The sequence below is a fragment of the Serpula lacrymans genome (genome assembly GCF_000218685.1).
Source record: "Serpula lacrymans var. lacrymans S7.9 unplaced genomic scaffold SERLAscaffold_10, whole genome shotgun sequence".
NCBI lineage: Eukaryota > Fungi > Basidiomycota > Agaricomycetes > Boletales > Serpulaceae > Serpula > Serpula lacrymans.
This window is the reverse complement of record NW_006763299.1, coordinates 642,592-659,128: the sequence shown is the minus strand read 5'-3', so window position 1 is coordinate 659,128 and position 16,537 is coordinate 642,592. Positions and strand designations below refer to the sequence as shown.

Here is a 16,537-nt window from a genome sequence, read left to right as displayed (position 1 = left end):
GCGGGAGCGGCTTCCCTTATAATTATCAAAACTTCCGTATAACTACTTCTGCACAAGCATGGGGATGAGGCTGCCAATACTGTAGCACAACATATATCGATAGCAATGGCAGATGTGTCCTGCCAATTTGTATTTGTATTTATAACGATAGCAAAGAAATGGTACAGAGCAGAAAATATGCGATGGGATTATAAACTGTACATCTATGGTTCAACCGATGAAGGAATATCGTCCGAGTCTTTGTCCGTCTGCGCGATGTACTGTTGCTCGTTCTCATCAGAAAATGGATTCATGTTAGACCCAGGGGAAGAAGTTGATAACACATCACTTCCGTCATCGCGCCAATCTGGTGAGCTGGTTCTTTCACGACTCTCATCAAGCGGGGTGTCTGACAGCGATGGGCTGCGTCCGCGATATGTAGTATGAGGTGAAGTACGATCGCTGTCGTGGTCGTCGTCTTCGTCGTCTTCATCTAGTTCCGCTTCATTTGATGACGTCGGAGAGGTCTTATAGGATGGGTCAGGGAAGTCAAATTGATGGGAGGCCACCGAAAGAGGATCGAGGCTAGTTTGTAAGATATCGTCATATCCGGATTCTTCGAACGTTGGGGGCTCAATATCATCTAGGGGCGGAGGTGAGGATGATGGAGATGATTTTGATTTTGATTGCGGTGTTAGCCAACCTGAATTAGACAGTCTAAGCGGAGACTCCTTGCTAGAAGGGCCAGATTCACTGGGAGGAGTGGGCAGTCGATTGTCCATCTGGACAGAAACCGAATCAAGACCAGGACTCGGACTCGGACTCTGAGCAGTGGCTTGTTGTATCTTTTCATGGCTTTTCCCACCCAGAGGTTTACTCGAACGCCGTCTGTAGAACAGGAGATATGCATTCGCATTCTGTTGACAAACCATATCAGCAATTAGGAACATCAGGTTCAAAAACAGCAACACTTACCACGGCTTCCGTAGAGCGCGCTGGTGTCACGTAAGAATCATCAAAATGGTACCACTTATCAGTGATATGATTGAGAGCATAAGCTCGATAGTGACCTCCCCCAAGACCTCCTAGATGCTCGTCAACAGCAAACAGGTCGTACGTGAGAGGCTCATCTAGATCGTCCAACCCTAACTCTCTTGTGTCCACACCGCTCTCAGCTAATTTCGTCGCAATTTTCCGCTCGCCAATCATATGCTCCAAGTGCAGCCCCTGGATGGGAAAATCGACAAATGTGTCAATCTTGTCTCTGAGGGCACGGCTGTTGCTGAAACGTTTCAAGTGGACGACCAGAATGTCAGGCGCTTTCCACAAGTCAAACTTCTTAGTAGCCTGCTGATGTTTCTTGCATTGAGGACAATACCACAAATCATCCTCGCCAAGTTGTTCTTCTTTCGTGAATTCAGCCAAGCAGTCGTTAAGTGATATCCCTTTGAGCTTTTGGTCCGCGGCAGCCTGCTTCGCATCGGTATATTCATGATGAGTGAATTCTTCCCACTGGTCCCATCGTGCATGTTCCCAGCGAGAATGGTCATCACCAAAATAATACGCCTTCATGTTTTCGTCGAATTCGCAAAAGAAGGCATCTCCCTCTCGCAATAGGGGTGTTCCTTCCTCGACATTATCGATGCGGGTCTCCCAGGATTCGTTGCGTTGGCTACTAGATCCATAAGCACCAAAACCTGCTCCATAATCCTTGTAGTTGATTTGAAGAAGCAGGTTGAATATGTCCTTCTTAGGACCCACAATGTGAGGAATGTCGTCTGCAGACGTATCCATGGCCAAATCACCTTCCTGAATTACGATATTCTTCTGATCAGTAATGTCTCCTTCCTCAATGGCAGGCTCTTCAACGGCTAAAATTTCTCCGTTCTCTGTGATCTCAGTCAGATTGTCGATGGGAGGGATACTCGTGATATGTATAGGTATGTGCTCGGTAGAAGCAGAAGAGCCAACTTGCCATTTGAACAGGTCTCTGGCATTAACGGTCCACCTTTGAAGCCTGAGAACCACAGCTTCATATATGGCGTCCAAACTTTTCGCTTGTTCCTGATCAATAACTACGATAAACGGATAACCAAACATCGTAGGGCCCCGGTTGTAGTTGTACGCCGGCCGTATGGGTGGAACGTCGGTCAAAATCACAGGGAATATGAATGGATCGTCATTTTGGGCCTTGTAAGAACGCCCTTGCCGTGAATTGCACCGAAGCTCGAAACAAACGATCACATCGTTGTTCTGACATTTCACCGCAGAGAATGCTGTCATCAAGATTCTGTAGAATCGGTTGCTAAATATTTCCAATGTTAATAACTATAGGCTACGTCAGCTATGGTCAAAGGGAGGACAACACACAGCTTACATTCTCAGGTTTCGTACCCATCCATCGGCCAAGTAAAATACGCAGTTCTTTGAAAGATGCATCACGTCCAATTTCAACAGGTACCTAATGTTAGTCAGTGCATGCAACCCTTGACCTCAAGGCATTACTCACCCTGACATGTGGCTTCGAGATGTCCCAAGGCACATAAAATACCGTGTGTCTCCACTTCTTTTGGACAGGGAGAGGTAGCGTAAGATACATGAACGGATCAAAAGTAATGGAAACCTAATGATCGATCACATAGTGATGAGTATAGTGCACTTGCGTAAACTCGATAATATGAGCTTTGTCCCACTCATACGCGTACCTTCTGGCATTCTGGACAAACCAACGTACTTTGATATTGTCCTTGAAAGAGATCCACGATGACACTATCGTTCCGTTGCATATATCCTTCCCATGATTTTTGAGCGAGTTGAGCCAGTTCAAGATCTCCACCCCCTTCCCAGTCTGGTTTCTCGACGTAGGGCTTCTTGAGAACACGATTTAGATCCTCATGTAATCCATCAAGGAGAAAGGCAACTAGCTCTTGTGAATCGTGCTGTTGATATCCACTGAACTGAGGTGCAAAACGTTGAAGTTGCTGCTTGAACTCGCGAGGAGAATAAGAAGTAGAGGGCGAGTTGGTCGCCCAGATGCGCTGAAGGAGCGAACCAAAAGCTTCAGCTATAGCTCCATGCATACCGAGTGGGTTATCGGGATTTAACTCATCCTGATATACACCAGCTGCGAACGCAAGGTTAGTCAAGCAGATAAAGTGTAAGACTCCCAATGAAAAACTTACATATAAAGTAATCAGTGAGTTCCTCAAGATGCGCAAGACACTGAAGCGCTGAATTCATGAAGCATGTGTTCCCCCTTGAAGGAGAGGTTAGTACAATCGTAGTATCATGAACAATGATCTCACATGTTTCCCAATCCAAGAGTGCCTGGATCTTGAACAGCTTTCTTACTGCTCTTTAAAGACTGAAACGGAGCTGACAGAGCTGATTTTGCAGAATTGAATTGAGATTTAGCGGGCTTAATGGAGGTCCCATTCACAGACGACGAGGCTCCAGGACTAGGTGTTGACTGAGATGCTTGTGCAGAAGGTAGCTTATTCCCTAGACGGCTAAAGAAATCGTCATCGGAGCTAAACAAAGGTGGCGGCACCCCGTTCGGACTTGCCAGTGAAGAAGATGCATTGGACTTAGGTATGCGAGATGCGTCGACGATCCAGTTACCATTCTCTTGAAATTCAATGACAAATGGATCATCGGGCTCAATACAAGCATCTTCGAGTGATTGATCATTATCATCTAGCAGCACAGCTCCGTCTTGGGCGAGTTTCGCGGCGGGATACTGTAATCCATCAAAATCTCCCGGCTCGACCTTCCAGATTCTATATGCAGCATTCGTTCGAATTGAGACGGCTTTGACTAGAGCTGTGGAGAGCTCCTTCACCGAACCAGTAGTAGACATAGTAACGTATGGATGCGGGGGGCCAATCGGCTTTTCAGATGGCGTATCCTGCAGTAGGAGAGCTTTGAGGCGTGGGGGGCGTAGCTCCAATACGGGTTCGTGGAGAATCCCTCTCGCGATTACTGTGCGAGGTAACGAATGACTTGGTTCACCGTACCTGTTGTTAGATGATGTGAAACACTGTTAAGCCATAGGCACGACATGTTCTACAAACCAAGTAACAAGTGCATCCCAGGCATGTTGAGGAACGAACTCGACGTCCACTCCTTCGAGTAGAGATGACACGACATTTCCATCTTTGTCGAGTAGAGGCGTATTGTCGACTGGACCCAGATCCTTTTCTTCCACCTTACCATCCTTGTCAATTATACCCTCGCAAGCTATCGACCACCTTTTGTACCATGGCCGAGCTATGAGATACCAAGTCTCGCCAATAACCATAGATCTCCCACGCTGCTGCTTGATAAAGGCGACTTTGTCCAAAGGAGACATATTGATCATGGCGTAGTTGTGGGTCTGAGAGGAAGCAGGGAGGTTCGGAGTGGTTGTATCGAAAGAGTCGCTTTCACCTTGTTCTGCCATGTATTCATCGATATCGGAAGCCTGGTGAGATATTACGGGAGTGGAGAGGGCTGGGCTCTCGGGCGATGGGAGGCCATTGCCACTTGCAGGACCTTCAGAAGCAGATCGTTTGACGGAAGAGGAAGAAGTATCGGACTCCATAGAGTGTGAGCGCTGTCTTTTGCGACTTGTCTGTGTATCGTTTGAGGCTGCTAGAGAAAGTGATACTGCTGGAGATGGAAGACTATGCATGACATGGACAGAATGAAAAGGAAGTAAAAAATGAAAACCACAGGCCGGCTAGATTTCATAAAAATATTACAAGCATACGTGTGTGCCACAGTGGCTTTTTTCTTTATTTCTTTGTGACAAAGTCACGCCGCAACGCCTTTGTGCGTGATGGTTTGGGGGTCGTGTGACGGACGCTAGGGGTTACAGGTCACTTGATCATCACCCGCGCCGAAAACAACTTGGAACAGAAGAATGGCCTCGTATTTCTATTCAGCAGGACACATCTTCGACTTCACATGTGTCTTTCCTCCCCACACTCACCATGGTTGTGCAAAGTATGTAGCATTTGGGCAAGGAAACAACCAATTAACCTCTGTGTCTAGGCAAACACTTCTTGAATTCACCTGAATCTCTTGTTGTTGAGTCACTCGAAGGATTATGCGCTGTGAACCCCCATTTGGCTCTTGATGCCACAAATAAAGGTAATAGGTGTTACTTTCTATTGCTAATCACGATTAACAACCTTTTAGTGGTCTATGCTGCATTTCCCGATCGTTCAAAGGTTGCCCTTCTTTGTGGTGGAGGTTCCGGTCACGAACCTTCTCACTCTGGCTTTGTTGGTACGTCACAATGTCATTCTTTTTGTCTTTTGCATCATTTGACCGTTTTCAACCAACAGGTGAAGGCATATTGACTGGTATATCCCATTCATTCCAGGGTATTTAGATATCGTGACCATCTGGCATTTTAGCTGCCGTTTGCGGAAATGTTTTCGCTTCTCCTAGTTCCAATCAAGTTAAACGTGGCATTGACCTTGTCGACAACGACAAAGGGTGAGTATTCTTTCTGTACGGATATGGTGCTAATTCTCACCTTTACTTGAAGGACCGTCATCATCGTAAAGTAAGTAACAGCCACCTCTCATTTAATTCGGCGCACCAACCGAGAGAATTTTCAAGGAATTACACAGGAGACATCCTCAACTTTGGGCTGGCTAAAGAACACTATGCTGCTAGTCACCCTGAAAAATCAGACAATGTAAAATTTGTCATCGTGGGCGACGACGTTGCTGTGGGCAAAACGCAAGGCAGTATCGTCGGCCAACGGTCAGTCACAAAATTTATCCAATTAATATCTTAACAAGTATATAATGTGTAACTATAGAGGGCTAGCTGGCACATGTCTAGTTTACAAGGTCGCAGGAGCCCTTGCACACCGAGGAGGGTCTCTTAACGAAGTCTACAACGTCGCTCAATGGGTGTCATCACGACTGGGGACCATTGGCGTAGGCTTGGAACATTGTCATGTGCGCATTTTCCTATTCGCTGTCGTGCCCCTCGTATGAGGCGTCTGAAAGAAGCTGACAGGTACCGGGGACTGGAGTGCCTGATACCCACCTTGGAGCTCAAGAAATTGAGATCGGCCTTGGAATTCACAACGAAAGTGGCTACAGACGCGTTTCACCGGTCCCTCCTTTGAAGGAACTCGTCCCAAGTCTTCTTGAGATGATTATCTCAACTACCGATCCGGAGCGTTCATTCCTGCCATACCAAGGAAAGGGCAAAGACAGTGTCGTTCTGCTCGTTAATAACCTAGGGGGTCTTAGTGAGCTGGAGCTCGGTGCTATTACGCGTGCAGCGCGACTCTCCCTCGACGAAAAGGGTATCTCGATTCAGCGTGTACTTTCAGGTAGTTTTATGGTGATTCACTTTTTCATCACTTTCAAGTTCAATCACTCTGACCGCATATAATTTGCAGACCAGCCTCAATATGCCCGGGTTTTCGATCACCCTGCTTCTCCTGCCAGGTTCTCATGATCATACAAATATTTCGTCTGACCTCATACTTTCCCTGTTGGATGATGATACAAATGCACCTGGTTGGAAGTGGTCGTCCAAATCTACTCCTTCCCGTACTACCTCTCAAACTGTTGAAGCTTCTCCTACGGATACAACAGGCCGCACAGCTCACCTGAAAGCTCCAGATGTAGGACTCTTCAACGCAGCAGTCCAGAGAGCCTGCCAGGCACTCATTACTGCTGAGCCTGACATCACCAGAATGGATAGCATTGCCGGTGATGGTGACTGTGGACTGACCCTCAAGGCCGGGGCTTCAGGTTCATATAATTGGCACTTTCTTCATCAAATCATTGGCTCATCCGTCTTTTCTCAGCTGTCCTGAAGGAACTGGCTAATGGTACTGTTACTGGGGACGATGTCGTTGGCAGTGCCATTACTGTTGCCCGAGTTGCGGAAGAAGCCATGGGAGGAACGAGCGGGGCGTTGTACTCGTGCGTGCGATTCATTTCTTCCATGACCTTCGACTGACCTATCATTTCATAGCATCTTTTTCTCTGCGCTTGCGCGCAACCTTGAGATTTCTAAATCGCCTCTGGCAACTCTTGAAGTCTATTCCACTGCACTCTCGTCGTCTCTCCAGACTCTCTATACTTACACTCGCGCTCGCCCACCCTCCCGTACACTTGTTGATCCACTTGCTGCGTTTGTGGAAGCATTACCGAAAGGAGCGGCCAGCGCAGTGCGATTGGCGGGTAGCGCGGCAGAGCATACGCGAGATGTAGAAGCAAAGGCAGGACGCAGTGCATATGTCGAAGGCGAGCGCCTCAAAGCGGAACATGTACCTGATCCTGGTGCTTGGGGAGTAAAAGTCGTCCTGGAAGCGTTGGTTGCGTGAGTATGGACTCGAGCATGTAATTAAGGTAAAGGTTTGGTCTTGGAATGAAGAGGTTTGTGGCTAGTTTCAAAAGAAAAGCAAATTTCTGGTTGTATGGATCATGGATGAAATAGCTTGGCAGTGCTTCTGTGTATGTACGATAATTCTCATCATGGCGAATGTATGGCGTACCTTTAGCGTGTATTTTTCTTTGTTCCATATCCGAGGACTTTGTTTCGTGATGCGACTGAATTTTCCACCAGTCTGAAGGCGACTCAAGTTACAAAAATCAATCCACTCATATTCAACGAGATAGTCTGTTTCTTAACTTCATCCCCCATCGTAACTCCCAGCGACTCTTACTTGGCGACACGTCAGATCTAGGGCACATCACAATAAGCCCAGCATGGGCTAGTGATCATATTTTATGGCTTTCTGTAGACTCAGTGGCCTCTGCTAGAGAGTACTACCACGATCGATCGATCGAATACGCAGGTGACAAATTCGTGACTTCGTTATTTCACAAAACCTGTGTGTTCATAGCTTCGCTCCAAGTCGTCTCAGCTGTATATCCTTCATCTGCTCATGATCAGGTCTGGTAACTAAAGAAAATTCCGGGTCCAGCCCAGTCACTTGAAGATATCATATCCAACGCTGTCAAGGGTAGTAAAACGACAGTTTCTTCTTCCTTTTTCTTCCTCGAAGAGAAAATGCTTAAATTGGCTTATGGATGTACAAATCACTCAGCTCAGTCACGGTGCACGCGTTAACGGTGGCGTATATGTGCTTTTACCTTCCTTTCACGATCATTAACACGAAATACTGATCACCCGCATCACAGAAACAAAATCGCTCTATATGCACTTGCTTTCACCTAGTAAGGCCTCTCATGCATATCCGTCGAATTCGAAGATACGTCCGCAACAGACCGTCTGATAGAAAATGACAATGTCCTTCGAATATCAGAGCTACTTCTGAATTTGGCGTTTCCGTATACTTCAAAGAGGTGTTAACCCCCTTTGCACATCCGAGCAACCATATGGACATCTTCATCTTAAGGTATGAACGTGGCTAACGTGAGGTTTTTAAGAACTCGAGCGAACACTCCAGGACGATGACTACCTTGGTATAGTGCATCACTCTCATCGAGTCTTTGCGATAAGCAAGATCCAGCACCATTTTCAAACTTCAACGTCAGCCAACCGCAGTCCTTTCCAATCGGACAGTGCGCAGAACAACGAATCCGACTGGTCTTGATAGCTCTTCCATCTCGATCTTCCATTGAGCAACAAGAGGCGCTGTGCTTTTGACACATGCATATGAAAAAGAAGGTCCCAAAAACGTTTGGACAGTCCAAACCAGGCAACGATATCAAATCCGAAGTGCTTCATCTATCAGACCATTCAGACTCATCAGACAAAATCTCGACAACGCTTATGGCAGTGGGTATTAGTTCTCAATTCTATGGCATTTCGCCTATCAAGCTATTCAGACGAATTATTCACGTTCGTAACTCAATTCAGTGTCCTACTGGCACTAGCTTACTACATGCAACCAGCTCTCCCCAAATCATGGTATCGAAACTAGCCAGCGTCTCCGCACATCCACCGAAATGAATGAATGCAGGCTACAATGTGTTCAACGCGGCCATCACGATGCCATAATGGAGTCTTCTTTATGAATTCGCGTTTATGCATGCCGTAATATAGTAACAGGACGATGACTCGGCAAACCAAGTATTACAAGGTTCAATCAACAGCTTAACGTTCGACCACCGAGTAAAATAACCACTCCTATTCAATGCTTTCCGTGTATACACCGAAGCAAGTACACTCCCAAGCCTGTCTAAACACCCTGCCGGAATAGAATCCGTTGAGGTCTGCTGAGCGCTGATCCCGTGTAGAGAAAACGCGCGTGGGATGCTCAGTCAAGTTTCCAGGAAAGGCTCCAGCTCGACATCAAGGTTCGAATTTAAATAAATCAAGCCGCCGCATCTTCCCATCTTCAGAGAGAACGGGGTAGGCATATCTGTATTGCTTAATGTGGGGTGGGATAAGGATGCGAACCACATGCCAGTGACTTCGCTTCTTGTTTGTATTTCGCGGGCTTGATTCGCCAAGCCCTTGCCCAGTTGATATGTTAGGGGTTGCTGCGCGTTCACAAGAATACGACCATCATTCACAGGCTATTTTATAAGACACCGACTCGGACCTTTTTCTATTTCCTGTTGATGGGTTGGAAAAACATATGCGTGCAGCAGTCAATCCAAACGCAATGCAGGGAAGCCAAAAAAAATCGTATTATCAATTAAGAGGTCGTGTATATCACATCGTACCCGTAAAAATCACAAATTCACTATTTAGTGAGTGAAATACTGCTACTAAAATGGCAGGGCTTAACCCTGACCGTATGCGCCTTACGAGTGCGGTTACTATTTACGCCTTTTCATCAGTGGATTGCTCATCAGCCTTCTCAATCGATGTTGGGTCCGAGGCATGCACGTCGGCAGCAATGAGCTGCTTGCGGTACTGGACGGACTTGATGGGCGAAGAGTGCTGGTACATGATATCGACTTGCTCCAAAGAAAGACCCTTGGTCTGAAAAGAGAATTCGGTAACTCGTTAGATAACGTAGAAAAGTAAAAACTGTATCTCAGCTGAGAGCTCACCTCAGGAATGCAGAAGTAAGAGAAGACGATGCAACAGAAGCACGTCGAACCCCAAATGAAGAACACCTTCACTCCAAGGTTGGCATTCCCGGCGCCAGGGTTCACGAGGTATGGTGTGGCGTAAGCAATGGCAAAGTTCCACAGCCAGTTGGATGCGACGGAGAGCGACATAGCCTTGGCACGGACAGCGAGAGGGAAAATCTCGCCGGTGACAACCCAAGGGATAGGACCCCACGTAGCGGCATAGAAGGCGATGTAGATACACACGAACGCGACAAGAACGTTTTGACCAGACTTGTTAGCTGTGGGGACAGTAACACCGACGATGGCAATGATGAACTCGCAGACGGTCATACCAATGGCACCGATAATCAACAAACGACGACGACCGAAACGCTCGACACCCCACATACCAGGGAGAGTCATGAAAACGTTAACGATGTTGGTAGCGACACTGACAAGGAAAGCATTTCCAATGCCAGCGCCCTGGAAGAACTGGGTACCGAAGTAGAAAATGAAGTTGATACCAGTGAGCTGCTGCCACGCTTGAAGGAAAATACCAGTGAGGGTACGCAAACCGATCTGGGTGGGACCACCGCGGAAGCAGTCGATGTAGCCCGTCTTGCCGAACTCTTCCTCGGATTTCAAGTTGGCACGAATATCGTCGAGCTCAAGTTCAACTTCACTGTTGTTGACATCGAGTGACGTGAGACGACTGAGAGAAATAGCAGCATCTGCGTCGCGGCCCTTCTTGATCAACCAACGGGGAGACTAAGGCAGAAGAGGTAAGATGAGACACAGGTTTATCGATAGGGCAAGCCACTAACCTCAGGAAGGAAGAACATGCCGAACATGAGAACGATGGCCCAAATGAATTGTACTGCAATCGGAATTTGGTACGAAGAGTGGTTGTTACGAGCCTGGGTGGCATTGTTGACCACAGATGCAAGGAGAAGACCAATGGTGATAGCCCACTGATAGGCAGATACAACAGCACCACGGATCCACTTGGGAGAACTGGTTTTTGTTTACAAGTCAGTCTGCATCCAAAATGGGAGGGCATCGTTACGAGAGTAACATACCATTCAGATTGGTACATGGGAATCAAAACGGAGATGAGACCGACACCGAGACCGGCAAAGACACGACCGACGACGAACAGAGGCATGGCTGTTGATGCGGTTTGCATGGCAACACCGATACAGAAAACCAGACCGGAGAAGATGATACCCCATTTACGACCAAGGATATCGGCCGCGGGTGCACCAAGGAGAGCACCTGAGATGAAATGAGTGAAATGGATGCATGACGGTAAAAGTGAGACTAACCGAAGAAAGTTCCGGCAGAGAGTATAGAAACGACGAGAGATTCTTGGGAAGATGTAATGGTGTAACCACATGGGTAGAGAGTGGAGACTGGAACTTCATGTCCGAACGTTTCGAGCCAGTTACACATGGATTTGATGCCATTGATTGTGCCTGTGTCATAACTGAGAGGGATGAAATGAGTGTTGTGAGGGATGGGGGAGAGTAGAGACAGACCCGTAGAGAACACCACCAAAGGCGGCAAAGGCGCTGAGAAAAGGAATAAAAGGTGAACAAGAGCAGTAAAGATATAGATGCGATCTTACGTCTAGAAAGAGGATCAGAGAGGGAGAAGGGGAAGGGAAGAGAAGACATACCATAAGAATGCCAGCGAAGGCGTTCTTTGGTGCATTTGCACCGATACCCGCACCTGTAGCAGCTGGACCACCTGGCATTGTGAGAGAGGTGAGCTATGGACTAGAGAGGGGTTCGAAGCACAAAGATGTGGACAGCGTGGAACTCATTGCGCTGGGTTATATACAAAATCTGAAGCGACCAGAGCAAAGAGAAGTAACGCGTCACAGAAATGGGTCTGTGACATGTCGTGAATCTGGCACCTCGACCGCGCGTTCGATCGAGATCCAGGAACAGAACAAGCGCCGCGACACTCCCAATTCGGATCATCCTCAGTCTCTTCTCTCCCCAGTTCCGTCTTTGCTGCAGTCCTCCTGCCCGCATTCTCTCTGGCTCTGACCTGCGATGTCTTGCGAAACCGCGACTGCCACCCAGTGCCAGACACACTGGACCAGGGTGCAAACTGAAACTCCATCCTAGACCACCTGCCATATGGCGGATCACTTCCGTTAGCAGCCGGATAATCGTTTGATCAGGATCTCTCCAGGTCTTTCAGCGTTTTTTTCTCCCTTGGACACTTGATGAGGAAGATTTGAAGGCAGTGATGCTCTTCCGGCAACGGGACAGCTCCCATCAAATAACACTTTCATATCTAACACATGTATCAGCCTGCATTCTCTCTCCAGGCTTCCCGTTCCTTTCTTCCGAACTATGGTCCAATGACCGCCAATAACCAATCCCATTACATTTTAGGCACCATTCTGCCCAGCCCTCTCCGCAAAGACCGAGTCTCTCAGACCCCATCCCCGTACCCCAAGTGCTCCCCGTGGTACCATACGTACTCGTTTGTCACTGTCCAGATCTCGCTTATTCCTTGTAATTACATCTCTCCCTCCCATGCGTACGGAGTAGCTATGCCAATGTCCGCCTTGACTCCCTTAGTTACTCACATAGATGTAGGTCGTCATCCCAAGCACTTCCCAAAGCCTGCCAGTCTCTTTGATGGGCCCATTTATGTTTTTCTTTCAATCTTTATCGTCGATCATCGATGATTTACTATTGGTTCCCAGTCTGTCATACTTCTCCATTTTACGTAGAATGGTGGACCTAGTTCTGATGGTTCAACCATCACTGTCTCTTGAGCTGGCGGAAAACCCTCAGAATCAGCCCACGTCCCCTCTAAAAGTCAAATAGAGCTCTATACGATGCGAACTCTCCAACTTCACCACCATCGCTACACCCGCGATCGATATTCGATCATGCCCCGCTTTTTTTTGACAATTACCACAACGTGGGGACCGCTTATGCTTCCTTCCATCATATCTCGGTCATTTGATGGTTGCGCCTCTACATTGTGCGCTGCTTGCCGGGCTCAACGCTCGCTCAACTCAACAAGTTACCTATAGCCTCCCACAGGGACATCCATGTTCCTCAGCTTTCCTTTTTTGCTCGCTGCCAAGCGTTAATGCACACAGCGCAACAGGAGCCTTGTGCTTCAACTTTTTAACTTGTACGAATCGGTAATGTCTAGTTTCACAACAAATAATTGCATGATGTGTCCGAGATTTTCGATATGTGCTCTCTTGGTATGTAAATAATTAATATTTGCCTATGTCTTTATTTATTTTATCTTCTAGCAGAACGAGATACCATCACACCTGCTACCGGAAGCAGTGATGTCAGCTTCATCGTGCAGCCAACACCACAAAATAATTCTACAACGGCTCGAGTCACGCCAATCACTACTCTGATAGGAGTAAAACTGCAGCAAAAGAAAGCGCCCTGACCCGAGCCCTGAATTCACTACGCCGCTACATGGGGAAATCATCCCACAACTTTCCACTAACCAGTTGAGTTTTAAAGGAAAATCAGTCTGCATGCGTTTAAACTCCAACTTATTACCAGTTTAGAGTACGATCTCTTTCCACCCTTAGATCTGTGCCATGCAGGTCAAGTGACTTACTTCAAGTGATCACCATCTGTAAGTTGGCGTGTCTCGACTTACGAGAATGCGGAGCGCAAGTCAGCTACTGTGATCCCGGCCTATGATGGCCACATGACCGAGGGTCGATGAATTATAAACGCTCGGCCTCCTTCTGTATAAGCCTACTAGTAAACCTACCAAACCTAATTGCCGGAGGACACACTAATGAAACTAAAGCTTCACTGCCCAGTCACTCTAAAGAATATAAATCCCCTGATCCAAGTGTCGTTGTCACATCCCTATTCATGTATATGTATGCACCACGCTTCGCTTCTATTGAGCTGTAACGGTACCGTGTCCCAGTCCAACTCTAGCAATTGTCCTACTCAAAATCATTCCTGCAGCCTGATCCTCGTCGCATCCTGGTTTAATCAAAGATCCGCCTTGATTCACATCACCAACCAAACCTACTTCGACCTCGACTCTTGCAGTTATTTGTACAGTTATCGGCGGTCTACGGGTTCCAACGCAATACACTCAACACTCTCGTAGCTCCCCCTACCGGCTCAGATGCGCCTCACATTCTCACATTCAGCCGTTTGCCCGTCCATCTTTCTCCCAAGTCGCACGTTCGGACGACAACGGTAATCCTAAGGGCTTTTTCGTCGCGCTGATCCTATCCTCGCACCCTTCCCTTCCATACAGGTAGCCCAGCTCCCATCTCTGCGTCGATTCCTCTTAACAATAGCCCATTTCATCTCTTTGTCCTGTACGCTTGTCATACGCGCCTGTCCTTGGGTATTTCCGAACGCTCTCCATGATCCCTTTATCCCCAGCGATCACTGATACAGGGCATACGTATAAAACATCTACATCTTTGGATCCGATAGCCTCGGCGCCTGTTGCTATCGGTGAAAGTACCATCTTTCCTGTCATACGTAATATATATATATGGTCATTGTGCGTATCAACAGGGTTCCAGGCCTGTCAAACCTGTCAACGGCAGCACATCCGGACCTCAGGGGCGTCTGTCTAACTGCATTCTTTTTCCTCATCACTCTCCTCTACGTATTCAATCAGGCCCGAGGCACAGGTGACGGGTAAGAGGAATGTGCAGCACGTAGCGGTATGATGATGGGATGTGACATGTAGTTTGAGTTTGACATATCTATCATATTCATCAACTTTATTCACAGCTCGCCACCAACCATCCTTGAGTGTTTTTTTGTTTTTTTTTGCAAATGACCCCTACAACGTGTGTCTCATTGCTGCTACTGCACTTGTACGTCCTGAATCCGTACTGCAGCCTGCCATTCGAAATTACCCGTGAATGGCGTTATCCCGTCACAAATGGAGAAACGGAGGATTAATTAAATTCGTTTGGCGCGAATGACTTCCACCATTAGTGCCATAATCACCCCTTATCCTGTTATTCAAGTGACCGCCGTTCCTATCATGGAGTGTAGAAGCATGGTCTTATTTATGTGGCTATCAGTCTGGCTTATCTGGGCGCATACGAGGTGAGAATATGATACTTCGTGCAAAACTGGATTTTCATTTTCTTGTGTAAGATTATAGTATCATGAATGAACGGTTCTAGAACACCCACTCTTCGGAAGCCTCGTTTCTACATTGAGAGCGGGGAAGGCGAAAGAAGGCCGGGGAACCCCTTTCCCCATCCTTCTTTCGCCACCGAAGGATTCAAGCTCACCGGATACACACAGGTATACCAGTTCTCTTCCTCCCATCCTCCCACAAATAACAATGATCCGAGAAGAGGAGGAACTTCGGTACATATCAGAAGAACCGTTTGTTAGAAACGTACCATGGGAATGATGCATTGAGGCTGTATGAGGACACATTAGACCGATATTAGCCTCGTGTGAAATAATGTCCAGGATGAGGGCGGTGAGTACGGTACCGTTCTATATGTATTTTTGGTGGATGGCAACGCATAGAATGCTTGAGAGGAGAAGCGGCGCAATGGTTCGAGGCCCAGCGTTGGATGGTTGGTTTGCCCCATGGGGAACTATCCCGAGAAGGCTGGACTTCAGCTTCTTCACGCTCGATCGGTCTCGAGAAGCATATGAGGAAGCTGCACCGGAGAAAAAAGATGTTTTTGAATAGGTCGAAACTTTTATAGTGGTCATGTCAACCATCCACTGTGAATCGAGGTGTTAAAAATGAAGTGAGAGCACTTTACATCAAACTATATCATGGGTCACAACACCCTATTGTTCTGGGGTATGACAGGAGAAACGTTGAGACGAGTGTTTGCTGTAAAACAATGAACAGGAGCGCGGGAGAGCTGATAGCGATCAAACCCGGTGACTTGTGCGAGCTAATGACAGGCCGGATCGATATACTCCAACAACTGAACGTGATATAGCCATCCCCAGTGCCGCCATAGTTAGTTTCCATGTGCCAGTTCAACGTATGCTGAGGATCATGTTAGTGCCTTTGTGACATCGAGGAGACCGGTACCATGAAATGAAAAATAAAACTCGCGATGATAGCCTCGTTAGAAGTAGCTGTACTTATTGCTGGCTTCACTAGCGCTCATCGGCCTCCATAAAAATAATATAGCTCGGAGTCTCCTGTGCCTTCTTTCATCTAAATATTCCCGATGCCCAAAGTTTGATGCACAATGTTCCATTTATCGACAATACGTCGGCACAGCGGAGCGGATTGCAAGTATCTATGGTTAGAAGGCCCAAACTTGAGAGTGTCAGTATGTCAACTCTCGGGGTGATGCCCAGTCGGAATCCCGTTCGAGCATTGGGCGAGAGAAACCGAATATCCGGGTACTCTAATGCGCTATGCACTCGTTGGAGAAGCTCCGCCCTTTCTAAATTTCAATATTGTTACTAGGCTATCGGCTTTCTTGTATCGGTGTGCCGGAGACAAACATCACGCACTTGTTTTTCTTGTGAACAATAGATACAAACGTCTGGACGCCAATTGTCCAATGATAGCAGAGGAGA

At 47.3% G+C, this 16,537-nt stretch overlaps 7 protein-coding genes across 7 annotated transcripts; 4 read left to right on the top strand and 3 right to left on the bottom strand.

Moving 5' to 3' along the window:
- Nucleotides 1–203: 203 nt before the first annotated feature.
- On the bottom strand, nucleotides 204–4,651 carry SERLADRAFT_440291 (uncharacterized protein; the record flags this gene model as incomplete). Its single annotated transcript, XM_007320750.1, has 8 exons — nucleotides 204–896; nucleotides 955–2,307; nucleotides 2,357–2,440; nucleotides 2,489–2,602; nucleotides 2,685–3,103; nucleotides 3,162–3,235; nucleotides 3,285–3,995; nucleotides 4,053–4,651. The coding sequence occupies 8 exons, from the start codon at nucleotides 4,649–4,651 to the stop codon at nucleotides 204–206; spliced, it is 4,047 nt and encodes a 1,348-aa protein (XP_007320812.1).
- A 254-nt stretch (nucleotides 4,652–4,905) lies between these two features.
- On the top strand, nucleotides 4,906–7,549 carry SERLADRAFT_357185 (uncharacterized protein; the record flags this gene model as incomplete). The annotated part of the gene is made up of 12 exons (XM_007320749.1): nucleotides 4,906–4,965; nucleotides 5,014–5,112; nucleotides 5,161–5,250; nucleotides 5,310–5,327; nucleotides 5,382–5,463; nucleotides 5,516–5,533; nucleotides 5,590–5,736; nucleotides 5,795–5,936; nucleotides 5,998–6,330; nucleotides 6,389–6,746; nucleotides 6,803–6,920; nucleotides 6,973–7,549. 12 exons carry the CDS (start codon nucleotides 4,953–4,955, stop codon nucleotides 7,322–7,324), a joined length of 1,770 nt encoding a protein of 589 aa, XP_007320811.1.
- Nucleotides 7,550–9,578: 2,029 nt separating this feature from the next.
- Nucleotides 9,579–11,855, bottom strand: SERLADRAFT_472839 (uncharacterized protein; the record flags this gene model as incomplete). The annotated part of the gene is made up of 7 exons (XM_007320748.1): nucleotides 9,579–9,900; nucleotides 9,972–10,742; nucleotides 10,799–10,988; nucleotides 11,054–11,249; nucleotides 11,300–11,460; nucleotides 11,513–11,547; nucleotides 11,653–11,855. 7 exons carry the CDS (start codon nucleotides 11,728–11,730, stop codon nucleotides 9,739–9,741), a joined length of 1,593 nt encoding a protein of 530 aa, XP_007320810.1.
- Nucleotides 11,856–13,202: 1,347 nt separating this feature from the next.
- On the top strand, nucleotides 13,203–13,808 carry SERLADRAFT_472838 (uncharacterized protein; the record flags this gene model as incomplete). Its single annotated transcript, XM_007320747.1, has 4 exons — nucleotides 13,203–13,215; nucleotides 13,267–13,385; nucleotides 13,408–13,478; nucleotides 13,540–13,808. The coding sequence occupies 4 exons, from the start codon at nucleotides 13,203–13,205 to the stop codon at nucleotides 13,676–13,678; spliced, it is 342 nt and encodes a 113-aa protein (XP_007320809.1).
- A 336-nt stretch (nucleotides 13,809–14,144) lies between these two features.
- SERLADRAFT_395184 (uncharacterized protein) lies at nucleotides 14,145–14,489 on the bottom strand (the record flags this gene model as incomplete). The annotated part of the gene is made up of 2 exons (XM_007320746.1): nucleotides 14,145–14,247; nucleotides 14,338–14,489. The coding sequence occupies 2 exons, from the start codon at nucleotides 14,487–14,489 to the stop codon at nucleotides 14,145–14,147; spliced, it is 255 nt and encodes an 84-aa protein (XP_007320808.1).
- Nucleotides 14,490–15,092: 603 nt separating this feature from the next.
- Nucleotides 15,093–15,425, top strand: SERLADRAFT_472836 (uncharacterized protein; the record flags this gene model as incomplete). The annotated part of the gene is made up of 2 exons (XM_007320745.1): nucleotides 15,093–15,277; nucleotides 15,331–15,425. Coding segments are annotated over 2 exons (231 nt in total), but the record flags the coding sequence as incomplete, so codon positions are not given.
- An 87-nt stretch (nucleotides 15,426–15,512) lies between these two features.
- SERLADRAFT_451137 (uncharacterized protein) lies at nucleotides 15,513–16,064 on the top strand (the record flags this gene model as incomplete). The annotated part of the gene is made up of 1 exon (XM_007320744.1): nucleotides 15,513–16,064. The coding sequence occupies one exon, from the start codon at nucleotides 15,513–15,515 to the stop codon at nucleotides 15,678–15,680; it is 168 nt and encodes a 55-aa protein (XP_007320806.1).
- Nucleotides 16,065–16,537: the final 473 nt, after the last annotated feature.